Source organism: Scyliorhinus canicula, chromosome 11 (genome assembly GCF_902713615.1).
Source record: "Scyliorhinus canicula chromosome 11, sScyCan1.1, whole genome shotgun sequence".
Taxonomy (NCBI): Eukaryota; Metazoa; Chordata; class Chondrichthyes; order Carcharhiniformes; family Scyliorhinidae; genus Scyliorhinus; species Scyliorhinus canicula.
This window is the reverse complement of record NC_052156.1, coordinates 92,953,925-92,971,414: the sequence shown is the minus strand read 5'-3', so window position 1 is coordinate 92,971,414 and position 17,490 is coordinate 92,953,925. Positions and strand designations below refer to the sequence as shown.

Sequence of the window (17,490 nt, the reverse complement as noted above, 5' to 3'; positions counted from 1 at the left end):
AGTTATGACTGATAGGAATCCATGGGGATTGGTACTTTGCATAGGTCTGATACTGTGGGTCCGATTCTCCAGAACTGCACCAGTGGAAAAACCAGAGTGATTTCCACTGGGGCTAGGAGCAATTCCATGCGTCATGCTATGTCACTAGGAATGTATTTTTAACTGAATTGGCCTTACTGTGATATTCAATGGCATACTGGGTTCCCGCTGCAACTGAGAGGGGTGGGACCTAATCTCTCTTGACAGGTCCTGCACCTCTGAGATCAGAGCACCATTTTTAAAGGGTGCTCCGATCTCAAAAAGCTGCTGCAACCGCACTCTCCCCACCTCCCCCCCATGCAGGTCGCTGGATGGACACACCCTTCAGAACACACTCAGGCCCCCCTTCATCTCCCCCTCCGCCTCAGTACCCATTCAGGGCCCACCCTTTGGCAGTGCCAACCTGGCACCTTACAGTCTGAGGAAAGGCAAGGTGGTAAGTACCCTCCCAAAATTACAGCCACGGTGCTGAATGGAGGAGGGGATCAGGGAGGCTTGTAGTGGGCTGGAGGGGTTCAGGTCAGGGTCTTTCCTGGGATGGGGCTCATTTGGCTGCTCTCCCCATCTGCAGCCACGGAGACTCACAACAGGTCTGCTGCCTGGCACGAATCCCAATTTTAGCCCAAAGTTGGATTCAGCGGGCCATCGGGAATCCTGCATCCAGCGGACAGCCCCGAAGAATCCCAGCCCATGTTTATCCATGTCCTTCTCCCTTTATATATATTTTGCCTATAAATTGCATTTGAACAAGCAGTTTTAACTGAAATAAACAAACCTGGCCCTGAGGTAACCCCTCATTTCAAAATAATAGGAATCCTTGGCAGCCCTTTCCGAGTGAGTGATATCTGGGGTTGATCATTAATGTGTAGGACAGGCGGCACGGTGGCGCAGTGGTTAACATTGCTGCCTCGCAGCGCTGAGGACCCGGGTTCGATCCTAGCCCCGGATCACTGTCCGTGTGGAATTTGCACATTCTCCCTGTGTCTGCGTGGGTCTCACCCCTGCAACCCAAAGATTTGCAAGGTAGGTGGATTGGCCACGCTAAATTGCCCCTTAATTGGGGGGAAAAAAAATTGGGTACTCTAAATTTAAAAAAGAATTAATGTGCAGGACACAAATGCATATTTGACATGAAGGAGGACACAGGGTTAGATTCCTGGGAAACTCAACCTACCGTAGAAACTGCTCCATAACCCTTGATATGTGATGGAAATAGCTCCAACTGTGATGGATAGATGTTATTACCTAACCCTGCAGCACTGAGTGCACCTGAATGAGACACCTCCTGCAATTACTCCAGTACCCTTTAAATGGATCAAAGGATGTAGACAGAAGCCTACAATCATGCAGTAAGTCACCTCTGGATATGTGAAAATTTCCCTCCATATTTCTGTCCCAGCATCGGGTCAGACAAGTGTCTGTAGGAGCCCATATATTACTGAAAGTACAAAACCCACACAGGAATCCCCTACGTGAGATGTGCATTTTATACGTACATTGTAACGAGGGGTTAGTCTCTTAATGTCATCAAGTGCAACATCGATCCCCATCACTCCAAGCATGAGCTGGTTCTGTAAAAGAAATGGTCCATTCAGAATGGTGAAGTAACTAGGATCCTGGAGACTGAGGGTTCAAAACAGAATCATCTCAAGGCATTTTAAAAAAAAAATCAGTCATGTGTCTGACAGAGCTGGATATGATTCTCTAAAGCTAGCAAGTCAGAATCCCGCACAGGTAGCCTTGTTTTGCTCAACATAGAGGCTGTATTCTCTACTCATAGGGAGACACCCCATGATGGGAGTGATGAGAGACTTTAACTTCCCCAATATTGACTGGGACTCACTTAGTGCTAGGGGCTTGGATGGGGCAGAGTTTGTAAGGAGCATCCAGGAGGGCTTCTTAAAACAATATGTAGATAGTCCAACTAGGGAAGGGGCTGTATTGGACCTGGTATCGGGGAATGAGCCCGGCCAGGTGGTAGAAGTTTCAGCAGGGGAGCATTTCGGGAACAGTGACCACAATTCAGGATATTTTAAAGTGCTGGTGGACAAGGATAAGAGTGGTCGTAGGCTGAATGTACTAACTTGGGGGAAGATTATTTATAACCATATTAGGCGGAACATAGATTGCGGGCGGATATTTGAGGGTAAATCAACATCTGACATGTGGGAGGCTTTCAAACGTCAGTTGAAAGGAATTCAGGACCGGCACGTTCCTGTCAGGAAGAAGGATAAATATGGCAGCTTTCGGCGACCTCGGATAACGAGAGATATTGTAGGCCTCGATAAAAAGGAGGCATTTGTCAGGGCTAGAAGGCTCAGAACAGACAAAGCCTGTGTGGAATATAAGGAAAGTAGGAAGGAACTTAAGCAAGGAGTCAGGAGGGCTAAAAGGGGTCATGAAAAGGCATTGGCAAATAGGGTTAAGGAAAATCCCAAGGCTTTTTACACGTACATAAAAAGCAAGAGGGTAGCCGAGGGTTGCTTATGAAAGGAGCCAGAGGAAATGGGCGAGGTACTAAATGAATACTTTGCATCAGTATTCACCCAAGAGAAGGAATTGGTGGATGTTGAGTCTGGAGAAGGGTGTGTAGATAACCTGCAGAGAATTCTTCAAGATAGGATCTACTGCCATTTAGAAGCAAGTGGTCGTATTAGTGAGAGGCAGCACGGTTTTGTGAAGGGGAGGTCGTGTCTCACAGACTTGACAGAGACTTTTGAAGAGGTCGCAAAGATGATTGATGCAGGTAGGGCAGTGGATGTTGTCTATATGGACTTCAGTAAGGCCTTTGACAAGGTCCCTCATGGCAGACTGGTACAAAAGGTGAAGTCACACGGATCAGAGGTGATCTGGCAAGATGGATACAGAACTGGCTAGGTCATAGAAGGCAGAGAGTAGCAATGAAAGGCTGCTTTTCTGATTGGAGGGTTGTGACTAGTTGTGTTCCGCAGGGATCGTGCTGGGACCTTTGCTGTTCCTAGTATATATAAATGATTTGGAGGAAAATGTAACTGGTCTGATTAGTAAGTTTGCGGACAACACAAAGGTTGGTGGAATTGTGGATGGCGATGAGGACTGTCAGAAGATACACCAGGATTTAGATCGTCTGGAGACTTGGACGGCATGATGGCAGATGGCGTTTAATCCGGACAAATGTGAGGTAATGAATTTTGCAAGGTCTAATGCAGGTAGGGAATATAGAGTAAATGGTAGAACCCTCAAGCGTATTGACAGTCAGGGAGATCTAGGTGTACAGGTCCATAGGTCACTGACAGGGGCAACACAGATGGAGAAGGTAGTCAAGAAGGCATACGGCATGCTTGCCTTCATTGGCCAGGGCACTGAGTATAAAAATTGGCAAGTCATGTTGCAGCTGTATAGAACCTTAGTTAGGCCACACTTGGAGTATAGTGCTCAATTCTGGTCGCCACACTACCAGAAGGATGTGAAGGCTTTAGAGAGGATGCAGAAGAGATTTACCAGGATGTTGCCTGGTATGGAGGGTATTAGCTATGAGGAGAGGTTGCTTAAGCTTGGTTTGTTCTCACTGGAACGAAGGAGGTTGAGGGGCGACCTGATAGAGGTCTACAAAATTATGAGGGGCATAGACAGAGTGGATAGTCAGAGACTTTTTCCCAGGGTAGAGGGGCAGGGTTACTAGGGGGAATAGGTTTAAGGTGCGAGGGGCAAGGTTTAGAGGAGATGTACGAGGTAAGTTTTTTACACATCACAGAGGGTAGTGGGTGCCTGGAACTCGCTGCCGGAGGTGCTGGTTGAAGCAGGGACGATCGTGACATTTAAGGGGCATCTTGACAAATACTTGAATAGGATGGAAATAGAGGGATACGGACCCCGGTAGTGGAGAAGATTTTAGTTTAGACGGGCAGAATGGTCGGCGCAGGCTTGGAGGGCCGAAGGGCCTGTTCCTGTGCTGTACTTTTCTTTGTTTTTTGAACCTTGTCCAGAGTAAAGGCGCAGGTTAGCAAGCACTCTGGATTCAGGAGGTCGAAGTGGATATGAGTTCTTGGTGATGCTGACCCGGCTAAAAGCTCACAGCGTGCTTTTACTAAGCACTGGGAAGCTCCTTATTCACTTGCTAAGACCATATCTGTCCTTTATGATGTTGACTTGTATTGATGCCTGAAAGAATTCCAGCACCGAAGGACAGATCTACTCTTTCAGGAACATTGATCAAACAAGAAAGGATGTCCAGATCCAGAGCAAAAATACGCTAAGGACTCGGGACCGCAAAATTGGTGCAGAGTTTCTGGCGGAGTCTAACCAACAAAAACGTGCAACTTGCTGATACTGAGGATAGCGTCACTAGGACCACACCACTCTTTATGATATTGACAGGCAATGCCATCTGAAACCTAAAGACTGGGTGATCTGGCCTGGCAATTCACATCAGGTTCACTGGATTCTTGCCCAAATTCAGGAGAGATGCTTGATAGGGATAGTATCGTCCTGCTATCTCGGAATAAGCAGGCTTTACAACTGAATGCTGAAACGTAGGGCAGAAATGAATTGTATTTTTTCAAAGTGTCAGGATCATACTGGAAAATGGCGTGTAGCTGTCCAGTTGCACAGACCAGTTTTCACTCCAGATCGAGAAGCTCTATAAAGGAAGAAAAATGAGTGGGTGTGGTTTACACTGTCACTCTGGCCTGGCGTAGCCTGATAGAGCCAGCACCTGGCTCCACATAAAACAAAGTGCCATCTACAAAGGGCGCCTGATCATAGCCGAAGTGTACCTCCGCCGCCCCGACACTCATCCAGCTCCCCCATCCCCTGACAATCATCGGGGGGGGGGTCAACACTCCCCACCCATCACCGCGGATGTAGTGCTGGCATTCCTCCTCCCCTCAGTGCACACTTCTCCCTCCACCCCCGCCCCCCATGCCTGCAAGTTCCTCCCTCATAGCCAGCTCTCCCTCCCCACCACACATAAATGGAATCCTCCTCCCTCCGCCATGTGCCGGGGGGGGGGGGGGGGGGGGGGGGGGGGGGGGGGGGGGGGGTGTTTGCCGGGACACTTCCTTCCCGGGCATGTCTTCTCCCAGAGGACTATAATTACCTTTGCACCCAGGAGGGAACCCCTCGACTGAATCCCGTTTTAAAAAAGCTGCTGTAAACCTCGCCGACGTACAAATATTTATTGAGGGGAGGATTATGAGGCAGGGTGGACCGTTAATATTACAATTTATTATAATCCATTTAAATAAGGTTCCTGCCTTCTGTTGGTGTGGAACTCATGACATTGCCAGAGAGGGGCTGGGAAAATCGGAAACACGATTTCTCCAAAGAGAATCACATTTCCTGATTCTCGCTGGATTTTCCGTCCTTGTCACTGTTCTCCCTGACAGTGATCGCTGGCTGAAAGTGGCCACCGTAGTTTTGTGCCGAAGACTAGCCAATGGCATGGGGTAAAGTGTTATATGGTGAGAAGGAATTTGTGAAGCAGTGACATCCATCATTCTGTTCTGTAGTTATGGACTCTTTAAAGTGCAAGACTAGCACAATATGATGCACATATCCGAACCACATACCTGCTGGCCATTCTCCACAGTCATATTGAAAACTGGCATCGTCCCTGTAATCACCAGCTCAAGGCTCTGGGAAAAGCAAATCAGACCAGTCATGTTAAAATTTAGTTCTTTGAGTATTTGTCAGTGAACTACAGCCTTCCTCACACATTAATATTGTATTAATAAATGCTGGTTCATTTTGAGAGCCAGGCTTATGTCCTGAATTCACATCCTCTGAACCCACATCACCTACGATTCTTGACCGCAGTCAGAGAGGGCTTTGATTTCAGACCCTGCCCACACATACACATATGTCACGTTTTCCCTCCGCGTCTTTTACTTCTGGGTTTCGCAACCTCCATGGCTGAAGGCTTAGGGTGGCTGGCACTCAAGAACAGTGCCCAATAACTGTGACACCTTCAGCGGAGAGAGGTAGGGAGATAATTTCACCCAGCATCTCCACAGGTCACTGATCGAAAAACAGAACACTGGAGATGCTGGAAATCTAAAATAAAAACAGAAAATTTAGAAAACACTCAGCAGATCAGGCAGCCTTTGTGGAGTGATAAATAGAGTAAACCTTTCAGGTCAAGGACCTTCCTTCAGAACTGGGAAAGGTTAGAGGTCTAGTATGTTTTGAGCAAGGGTGGATGGGACAAGGACAAAAGGAAGGTCTGTAAGAGAATGGAAGACAGGAGGGATTAAATTACAGGCCAAAGGAAATGGCAGTGGGGCAATAAAATAAACAAAGAAACAAAAGATATTCCTTGAACAGGTGTGTTGCTGCCTGAAAGCAAAGATTTGAGGGAAAATCTAGAAAATTCAAAACATGCAAAAAACAACTAATTTCACTATAAGCCCACTACCCCCTACAACTACCTTAACTACACTTCCTCGTACCCTACACTCTGTAAGGACTGCATTCCAACCTCCCAGTTTCTCCATTGCATTTTCTCTGATGATGGAATCTTCCATTCCAGCACTTCTGAACTGTCATCCTTTTTCCTCAATCAAGGATTGCCCCTCCAATGGTTGACAATGCCCTCAACCGATTCAGCTGCATTTCCAGCATTTCTGCTCTCACCCCTTCCCCTCTCTTCCATAACCCCATTAGGAAGTCTTACAACACCAGGTTAAAGTCCAACAAGTTTGTTTCGAATCACTAGCTTTCGGAGCACTGCTCCTTCCTCAGGTGAATGAAGAAGTAGGTTCCAGAAACGTATATATAGACAAAGTAAAATATGCAAGACGATACTTTGAATGCGAGTCTTTGTAGGTAATTAAGTCTTTACAGGTCCAGATGGAGCAGGTTAAAGAGGTGTGAATTGTCTCAAGCCAGGACAGTTGGTAGGATTTCGCAAGCCCACGCCAGATGGTGGGGGATGAATGTAATGCAACATGAATTCAAAGTTCCGGTTGAGGCCATACTCATGTGTGCGGAACTTGGCTATAAGTTTCTGCTCGGCGATTCTGCATTGTCGCGCGTCCTGAACGCCGCCTTGGAGAACGTTCATCCGTTGTCGAAGCGTCTGTCGAGTGTGACTCGGCCAAAGTTGTCTACCTCATACGATGCAGGAAAGGATGCCCCGAAGCGTGGTACATTGGCGAAACCATGCAGACGCTGCAATACCGGATGAACGGACATCATGCAACAATCGCCAGGTAGCAATGTTCTCTTCCAGTCGGGGAATACTTCTGCAGTCAAGGGCATTCAGCCTCTGAACTTCGGGTAAGCATTCTCCAATGTCATCTGAAGCCTAAAGACAGGGTGGTACTGGGTTCCTCCAACACGGAACAGAAACCCAGACTTCTCTGCTGAACAAAGACAATCAAGATGGTTGACCTCTTCTGGAAATGATACCCTGCAGTCTCCAGAACAAAAAAATTCTCTCCTCGATTGCGGGACTGTTCCACTTTGATATACTTAAGGAGTTTGAACAGACAACCTGAACTGGACAAACAAATTTAATAGGAGCTACTGGAATGCCATTTGCATTTGATTAGCCAACCTTGCGAGCAGTCGTTTAGTCTGTTCAGACAATGGTTTCCCTAACACCAGACACTGAAATTGAATGGCCCTCCCTTTCAACTCATAATGGTTGCGACATTATCAGTCCTGAATACAAAGCCTAATTCCAGACAGCTGGACATCCTTCGTTGGAGTCACCGTGGAGAAGAAAGGTCACTCTGGCCTTTTGAGAAGTTCAATATTATCTTTCTGAGTTGTGCAGCCAGTCTGCTGTTTAACATTCAACTGGCAGGCCCACCAAGGCAAGCTCTGTCCATGTTGGACCACTGGCACATCTATCCTGACTCTACTGGAAGATCGGTCCGGATCATCGGTGACAGAACTGACAGAATCTCTGCATGCCTACTTCATCTTGTGGCATCAACCACCTGAAAAAGCAAAGTTCTCAATACCGGTCTCCAGCCAGCTGACCATCAAATACCTTTGTGAAAGACTTCCTCATTGGAATCTGACTTTGGTATTCTGGAACTCACTTAAACCCATAGTGAAGAGATGAATTCCCTCATGATGGAGACCGAGTTAACAAGATTTTGTAACTCATAGTAGTCACTGACGTACGGGTGGGTTTCTGAGAAATCCATGAGATCTGTCTTGGTTGCATGTGCCAGTGTGGAGTGTTCCACCACAGTTGACCTGCTAATTCACATTTACCTCATGTTCGAGTATAAGATACATATTGTAGATTGCTTTACTTTTCTGAATATATATATCACAATAATGAAGACATAAACACCAAATTACCTCTGAAAAGATTGGACTTTAAATTAAATCTGAGTTCTTTTTTTGAAATGGGTACACACGCCACTGGCTGAATTGCTACAGAATGATTCTCAAAGAGACAATGGAACCCCACTCTGTTGTCAGACAATGTACTTCTAAAAGCATCCAGAAACTAATTGCCATTACCGGAAGAGGCAAAGGGACAGAATGGACACCTCAGCAAGAGTTTTCTTACATAATGCCCAGACATATAGAACATAGAACAGGACAGCATGTTTGTGGATTCGCCTTCCCACTTCCAAAACATAAAGAATGGGTTAAAAATCTCTCTCTCTCTCTCTGACTATGGAAGTCAACCAAGTCAGCAAGGACCACAGCTCAGAAAGGAACTAAGAAACTTCTCCACCAAACTATAGAACACTGGAATCGCAAAACTGATTATTCGCCTGTTGAAGTCAATTTCACTGGAATCTTGAATCACAAAAGCTGGAATGGTCAATCCTCAAGTGTCAAAATACACCTTTTGTTTTATATTTACTTGCTGTGAACTCAATTTTCCCTTCTGATCTGTATGAATGTGTTTTACCATTTCATACCTTTAGTAATTAATAAACTCAATCTATCTTTAACGCAAGAGAGCTCGGTTAAGTTGGTTCCTTTGAAAACATATTGAGTCTGGGTAAAAAGTACCCCCGAAAGGGGATCCTTTCTATATTAAACCTAGTTGCAATGAACAGAGGGAATTGAATAAAGACAGGGAGCCAGTGTATCTCTCTTCAGCCGGGTTTGGAACTATTTGGGGTGTTAGCAGAAGAAATTGCTATGTGTGTCAGGATTGGTATAATAAAGATGTCTCAAAGTATTGTAATAGCACAGGTCAAGGGCAAACCAGCAGGCAAGGGGTTAAACACATACCAAGGGAAAACCAGCAAGCAAGGGGTTAAAGTTACCAACATTGGAAATGATTTAATCATCTCACAGAGCATTTGATTATGAAAAAGGAAACACAGGAGGTCCCTGAAGGTCAACGGGATCCACTGTCCAACACATTTGCACCTCTTCTAGAAGTTAAATATGTTAAGTGCAAACCCATGAGATTGTAAGGAAACATTGTGGGCGCGATTCTCCGCACTCACAACGGGTCGGAGAATAGCGGGCGGCGCAAATTTTTACGGCGACGCTGGTCCGACGCCCTCCCGCTATTCTCCGAACCCTGCACAAACTCCAAGTCGCCATTCCCGCAAAACACCTCTAACGCGCCCCCGACACGACCAGAATCGCTAGTTTTTGGCCCCCCGCTATTCTCCGGCCCGGATGGGCCGAAGTCCCGACGTCATCACGCACTGTTTACACGGCATGAAACACACCTGCTTTTTAAGTTCGTCAACCAGTCGTGCTGGCTGACGACAGCTTCGAGGAGGTGAGCGCACCGCTCAGCGCACCGCTGGAGTCTGGCCACAACGGGGAAGGCATCCCTGAGAACGGAAGGGGGGTCCAGAGCGGGGGGGAGTGGGGTAGACTGAGGGGGGGGAGACGGAGGGGGGAGTGGGGGAGATGGAGGGGGGGAGTGGGGGAGACGGAGGGGGGAGTGGGGAAGACGGAGGGGGGAGATGGAGGGGGGGAGTGGGAGTGGGGGGGTGTTATGGAGAGAGTGAGTGAGTGAGCCGTCCAACCCCGTAACAAAATGTCTGCCCCCATGCCATGGCGTGCTGGTCACAAGGACGAGGCCGCTGTTTGCCCTGTGGCTTACGGCCACAGGCCACTGACGCACCGGTGAGGAGGACATAGTTAACTGCCCGTTGGATGCAGAAAGTGACCAGGGGTTAGGCTGCCCGCGTGTCAGCAGCGCGTCCAGGCCACCGGGACACACAGGTATCCCGTGGCAGGCAGCTGCCGAGGTGTCGACTAACCTCCGTCTAACATGTCCCGTTTCTCTGCCCCCACCACCCTTCTGTAGGTTAGCACAATGTCTGCGAACACAACGGCTATGTTCTGTGCAGTGGTTGGGGCCGCTGCACTGCATTTGGCGATGCAGCAGCATCCACAGCCACAACCCGCAGTGGATGCAGGGCCAGCTGCAGCAGCAGAAGGAAGGGCCGAGGAGTTGCCAGTCGTCGAGCAGCATGGGGAGGAGGAGGAGGAAGAGGAGAGAGTGAGGGTGCAGCCACGGCGCCAGAGGCGACGACCAAGACCGAGGGTGTACCGTGTCCGGGTCTCTTTCCTAACAATGACGGACATCACCTGCAGGAGGAGACTCTGGCTGAGTAGGCGGACGGTGATACATATCTGTCACCTCGTGGCGCACCTGGCCCCTGGAACCTGGCACCTGGAACGGGGGGAGGACACGCGATCCCTGTTGCCATCAAGGTGACGGTCGCTCTTAACTTCTATGCTACCGGCTCCTTCCAGTCTCCGAGCGGGGACGTCTCCGGGATCTCCCAGTCATCGGTGCACAGGTGCATCCGGGATGTGACCGACGCCCTCTATGCCATCGCGGACATCTACATCACCTTTCCCGAGGACCGAGCAAGTCAAGACTCACGAGCTCGTAGATTTGCCAGAGTGGCCGGGATACCGATGGTGCAGGGGGCAATCGATTATGTTCACGTCCCCATGCACCCACCTGCAGGGGACAGGGACGTGTTCACAAACAGGAGGGGGACATACTCCATGAATATCCAGGTGGTATGCGACCCCCACATGCGGATCATGAACGTCTGTGCAAGGTTCCCAGGCAGTGTGCATGACTCCTACATACTGGCGCAGTCGTTCATCCCTGCGATGTTTGAGGGACGTCCTCCACGGCTGAGGGGCTGGTTGCTAGCGACAGAGGTTATCCGCTGAGGTCTTGGCTGATGACGCCTATACGGAGGCCTCAGACCAATGCGGAAACCCGATACAACGAGGCCCATGCAGCAACCAGGGGTGTGGTGGAGCGCTGCCTTGGCCTCCTGAAGATGAGATTCAGGTGCCTGGACCGCTCCGGAGGGGCCCTGCAGTACCAACCCGACAAGGTCGCTTGCATTGTTGTGGTCTGCTGTGCGCTGCACAACATCGCGATGCAGAGGGGAGATGACCTGCTGCAGGAGGCGGAGGGAGAAGCCAGTGGCAGTGGTGCCAGCACAGAGGAGGAGGAGGGAGGAGGAGCAGGAGGAGGAGCAGGAGGAGGAGGAGGAGGCTGGTGGAGTGGCGGGCGCAGCACGCAGACACGAACTAGGTGCTGGTGATGTCCAGGAGGCGGCACGAATGACCCGGCGAGGACTGCGGGCACGCGACGCCGTGGTAGCAGCACGGTTCACGCGTCACATGTGACATCCCCGCTGAACACCAAACCACCATCTGCATCGCTAGTCGTGCAGAGGGTCAACACACAACTGCCACCACCACAACACCCCCCCCCCTCTCAGTGTACAGTGCTCCACTTCGACATCACCCTTACCACTGGGTCCAGACGGTATGGCACAACATTGATGGCTGTGTCAGCGGGTGTGATCAGTGCCATGTGGAATGATGACAGCCCGCTCTGTGAAGAGCTGTGAGCTCAGAATCGTTAGAGAGAGTCTGACCCATGGCAATAGCTGAACCATCCACCTTGGTGGCCGCTGAGTTCGTCACGGACACTCCATCACATGCCCGCGTGGGCTAGCTGTGGGAGGGGGTGGGGGGAGGGGCAGGGACTGCACACCCGACACCGAAGTTTCACCGCTCGTCAACCCCAGCGACACTCGGTCACCATCACGATTCCTGTGGCTGTGGAACAATCACACGGTATTACAAGTAAGGTGGAACAGTGCGTTTAATGTGAACAAACATTTACAGGTGCCCTAGCCCCTACAACTAAACTGTGCCCTTCACCCGTGCCTCACGTTGTTGCCTTACGGGCCCTACCACTACGTCTACGTGAGTCCCCAGATGATACAGCGGGAGTGGAGGAGGACTGCTGCGAATCGCCCCCTTCGACTCGTTTCTCCTTGGCCAAGCGTTTCCTGGGGCGACCCGGTCTTGATGGGCCAGGCTGCTCTGCGGGCGTCTCGGGTGACGTTGTGCCACCCTGCTCTGCCTGCTGCCCACCCGATGCACCAGGGATGGGATGGGGGGGGAGGCCGAGAATTCCGGGACGTCCCGTGATGGACTTAATGGGACGGGCCCCGAAACCTCCTCCTCCCTCGGGGAGCCCGGTGGCCCCCGGGCCTCACTTTGGGACAGAGGTGCGAGCGGGGAGGTGCCCCGTCGCACCACCGACACCTGGCGCTGCCAGTCCTGGAGGCCTGCAACGGTATCCACCAGGATCCGAAGGTTTGCAGACACGGAGTCCAGGGAGTTAGACATTCCCGCCAGGGACTGTGCGACCTCAACCTGTGTGTGCACGACGCCATCCAGCACATGTGTCAGGCGGTTGATGCTCTCGGCGACTGACTGCTGCGACTGGGCAATGACCTGGTGAGACTGGGCCAAGGCCCGCAGGGCGCCGGCAATGTCATTTTGGCTCTGGCACATTGCTGCCTGTGAGAGGGCAACCCTGTCCAGGGCCGAGGATGACGCGTGCACATTGACCCCAACGCCTTGGATAACCTGACCCATTGCCTCCACCGCGGATGCCATCCATGCGGTGTCGGACTGGGTCGCTGCCATGAGCGGCACCACTCCCTGCTCTTGGACGCGGTTCGACTCCTCTAACAACGTCTGCAGAGTCAGGAAGGCAGCCCTCATCCCGTCATTGTGTCCCTGGGTTTCTTGAGGCATCGGCTGTGCGGGTGGGTTGAGAAACTCCAGGAACTCAGAAAACGTCTGGGACCCAGCTGCATGCTGGGCCTGGCCTGGCCTCCGCCAGTCCGGGCCCTCGTCTGCTCCGACCTCCACCTGCTGTACCTGCTCAGCTGTGATGTGCGAACCAGACTGTGACCCAGGAGCCTCATCACTAAATAATCCAGCCGGGGTGAGTGTCTCTGGGATGGTGGATGGTGTGGGAGATAGCAGTGACGCCAGCTCGAGGTCGTCTAGGTTTGAGACCTCCTCTGTGTCATCGGCCCGCTGAGAAGCCGCAGGGCGTTCGCGGGCCATTTCTCTCTCTTGTGGTGGTGTCGCCGCCCTCTGGGCGTCCTGCTCCACAGATTGTGTTGAGGAGGATGGGCCTCCCCGCTGATCAGGCACCCTCTGTTGTGAGGCCCCGGGTGAGGTGGGGGCTGATGCGTTTCTCCGTCTGGAGCCACACGGCCCTGGTCGTTCGGCATCACGTCCTAGGGAAGAGAATGAAACGGGTTGTTTAGATTCGCTCGGCCGGGCGCTGGACGGTCCCAGTGGCCAGGGTGTGAAGGGACAGAGGATGGGGGAGGTGTCCAAGTGGGCAGGGTGTGTGAAGGGACAGAGGATGGGGGAGGTGTCCAAGTGGGCAGGGTGTGTGAAGGGACAGAGGATGGGGGAGGTGTTCAAGTGGGCAGGGTGTGTGAAGGGTCAGAGGATGGGGGAGGGGGTGTTTGTCATGGAGGGTTGTCTCACTTGTTGCAGCTCCGCCAACCTCGCATAGCGCGACATCCCGGGTGCCAGACCCCCCCAACAAGGTCCAGTGCCCTCTGCTCAAAGGTGGTGAGGGGGTGCAGGTTGGGCGAACCCCCTCCAGTCTGGTGCCGCTCACGGGTGTTGTGAGCGGACTTGGCCTGTTGGGGGAGGGTACATAGGTAGATCATTACAATACGGCAGGTATCAGCAGTCCGTTCAGATACTGGCACAGTTTGGGTGTCAAGTTGTCATAAGACGATTGCATCTCTCCACGGGGCCAGAGCGCTGGGTCTGTGACAACTTTGTGAACCACCCTCAACTAACTCTGCCCCAATCCCCCTCCACCCCCCGTGCCAGGGGGGGAGGTGGGTGATTAAGTTAAGGGGGGAGGGATGGTTGTGACCAGGGGGCACCCTCTTGGCACTTACCCTGGCAGGCCTGGTGAGGTCGTGCAGCTTTTTTCGGCACTGCTCTGCTGAGCGAGGGATCTGCCCCACAGCACTGACGGCAGCACCCACCTCACGCCAGGCCTGGCGCACCGCGCTGGCAGGTTGGCGATGCCCTCTCCGCGGGAAGATGATGTCCCTTCTCTGCTTGACGGCATCGAGCAGCGTCTCCACATCTGCATCAACAAAACGAGGTGCAGCTCTCCTGGGCTCCGACATCATGGCCGACAGATTCTGTGCTCGCCCGCGCCTTTTTACGGCGTCGGGCGGCGTCATGTGGGCGTGATCGTATCGTCGCCGCGTTCCGTCGTCATCGCGCATGTGATTGACGCGGCAGCGTTCCTAGCCCATTTCCCGGACGTGAATACGTTGGGAAATGGACCATTCCCGACCGTCGTCAAACGCGCCCGTTTTTGACGCCAACTTCACAATTTATCGTGGGTGCGGAGAATCGCGCCCTGTATTCTTTAATCGTTTTCCCATTACGGGGACCAGAAAATGTGCATACTGATCACTTCGTATTGTTCCAAATGATTCAGTGACGTCAATAGCTGCTTGTGACTCCGAAGAACTTTATATATATGCATGTAATTCTGAGGACAGGCAGAGCTGACTTTTGCGAGCTACAGGATAGTCGCAGAATCTATCTCTCCTGTGTGCACACAGGGCGCGATTCTCCCAGACAGGGAGAAATCGTAAGGCTGGCGTCAAAACCGGGCGGGTTTGACGCCAGCCTCCCCCTCCCCGACCGGGAACCGATTCTGGTCCCCGGTCGGGGCTAGTATGCCGCGGCCGTGAACTCCGGCATCGCGGGCTTAACGAATTTCGTTAAGCCCGCTTGCCAGAGTTTGCGCCGGCTGACGCATCACATGATGTCAGCCGCGCATGCGTGGATTGGAAGACTCCAACCCGCGCATGCGCGGATGACATCATCGCGCATTTGCACAAAACCCGTGCATGCCCCTCAGCCGCCCCGCGAAGTGATACAGCGGGGCGGTGGAAGGACAAAGAGTGCACGGGAATCGGACCCGCTGCCCGCGATCGGTGGCCACCGATCGCGGGCCCATGGCACCCTTGGCACGGCCGTGGTACTGCCGTGCCAATCGGTGCCATGGTTGCCAAAATCGGGACTTTACGGCCGTTTTTACGAACGGCCAGACCAGGTGTGTTTGCCGTTCGTAAAAACGGCCGTAAAGGGCTTGGAATTCGGCCCATCGGCCAGCTGAGAATCGCTGCTGGCCGTAAAAAAACGGCGGCAGCGATTCGTGTCGGGAGTTGGGCGTGGGGGGGGGGAGAATAGCGGGAGGGCGTCGGACTAGCGTGGCCGTAAAAATTTACGACGCCCGCTATTCTCCGCACCGTCGTGAGTGCGGAGAATTGCGCCCACAGTTTTTCCGAATTAAACAAATTTTTACCAACACCACGCGGTCGAGAACAGACTTTGAGGATTTTCTTCCCTCCAACAGGGGTATTCCAGCCAGACGGTGACAAATTGAGAGGATCAAAGTCAGATTAACAACTTTGGGGAACCTCAGGTGGGTCATAACAATATTAAAGTTTATTTTGTTTGTTTAACAACATGGGCCAGGATTCTTCTTTCAGGGGACTAAATTCCCATGCCGGCGGGAAAACCGGCGCCAATGACTCCGGCATCAACGGACCCCCAAGGTGAGGAATTCACAACTGTCTAGGGGGCTAGGTGGACGCCGGAGGGATTGACGCCGCTCCAGCCGGCTCCGATGGGACTGCGCAAGTTTGCACATGCGCCAAAGGGCTGGCGTGATCTCGCGCATGTGTGGAGCTACTGGCGTGATTCTGTGCATGCGCAGACCGGCCGCCGTATTTTGCCGCATGCGCGGGGGGGTTCTCTTATCCGCGCCGGCCATGGCGGAGCCCAACAGGGGCCCAGCGCAGAAGGAAGAAGTGCCGCCACGGATCAGGCCCGCCTGCAGATCGGTGGGCCTTGATCGTGGGCCAGGCCACCGTGGGGCCCCCCCATGGGGTCCGGAAACTGCCCACGCCGATTTCCCTGCCAGGTCCCGCCGTGTGGGACCATATGTAACCGACGCCGGCATAACTGACCAAAAATGGACGGCCGCTCGGCCCATTAAGGCCCAGAGAATCGCCGTTTGAGCCGTCAGCTGTCGTGACGTTAGCCGAGCATGCGCGGGTTGGAGCCGGCCAACATACGCATGCGGGCTGACGTCACATAGGCGCCGCTGTCGCATCATTCTCGGCGCGCTGCCTTGATGCAAGCGGCAAGGCCCGGCGGCTGAGAATAACGGAGCGCCGCTCCTAGCCCCCCGGGTGGGGGTAAATACGGTGAGAGGAGCGGCCTCCAAGGCCGTCGGGAAACTTGGCTGAGTTCATGATGGCCTTCCCGATTTTTCCCGGGAGCGGAGAATTCCGCCCATGCTATTAGGTAATTGGACATTCTGAATTCTCCCTTAGTGTACCTGAACAGGCACTGGAATGTGGCGACTGGGGGATTTTCACAGTAACTTCATTGCAGTTTTAATGTAAGCCTACTTGTGACAATAAAAATTGTTTAAAAAATTAAAAAATTAATTGGACACTGACAGGACATTTTAAATTACAGCCAGAGTAAGCCCACAGGCAGGCCTGATGGGAATTCAAACAGCAACGTTCTGCTACACTGAACAGAGACAGACACTCAAGACAAATCTGGACCTGCCCTGTGAACAGGATATCAGGAGATAAAAACATAGGAATTAGGAGCAGAAGTAGGCAATTCAGCCCTCGGGCCTGCTCTGCCATTCAATCAGATCACGGTTGATCTCTTCCTGGTCTCAAATCCACCTCCCCATCTGTTGCCCATATCCCTTTAACTCTTTTTTTAAATCAAAAATCTATGTATCGCCTTCTTGAAACCATGACTCAGATCCCACCACACTATGGGACAGTGAGTTTCACAACTTCACCACCCTCTGCGGGAAGTAGTTCCTCCTCATCTCAGTTCTAAATCTACTGCCTCTCAACCTATATCCATGACCTCTCGTTCTAGATTGCCCCACAAGGGAGAAAATTTGATCTACTTTACTTTATCAATCCCATTTAGTATTTCATACACTTTGATTAGATCTCCTCTCGCCCTTCTAAACTCCAGCGAGTATAAACCCAAACATCGCTCCTCAAAGGTCAACCCTTTCATCCCCAGAATCAATCTGGTGAACCTCCTCTGAACTGCCTCCAGTGCCACCACATCCTTCCT

The 17,490-nt window shown here is 51.9% G+C and overlaps 1 protein-coding gene across 1 annotated transcript in view; it reads right to left on the bottom strand.

Annotated features, from left to right (window-relative positions):
• LOC119973771 (voltage-dependent calcium channel subunit alpha-2/delta-2-like) overlaps nucleotides 1–17,490 on the bottom strand; it is a 979,537-nt gene that overhangs the window by 259,293 nt on the left and 702,754 nt on the right. The window contains exons 13-14 of the mRNA XM_038812195.1: nucleotides 5,589–5,654; nucleotides 1,536–1,610 (exon numbers count right to left, since the gene is read on the bottom strand). Of these exons, the coding sequence (XP_038668123.1) occupies nucleotides 1,536–1,610; nucleotides 5,589–5,654 (141 nt within the window). The remainder of the gene's footprint in view (nucleotides 1–1,535; nucleotides 1,611–5,588; nucleotides 5,655–17,490) is intronic.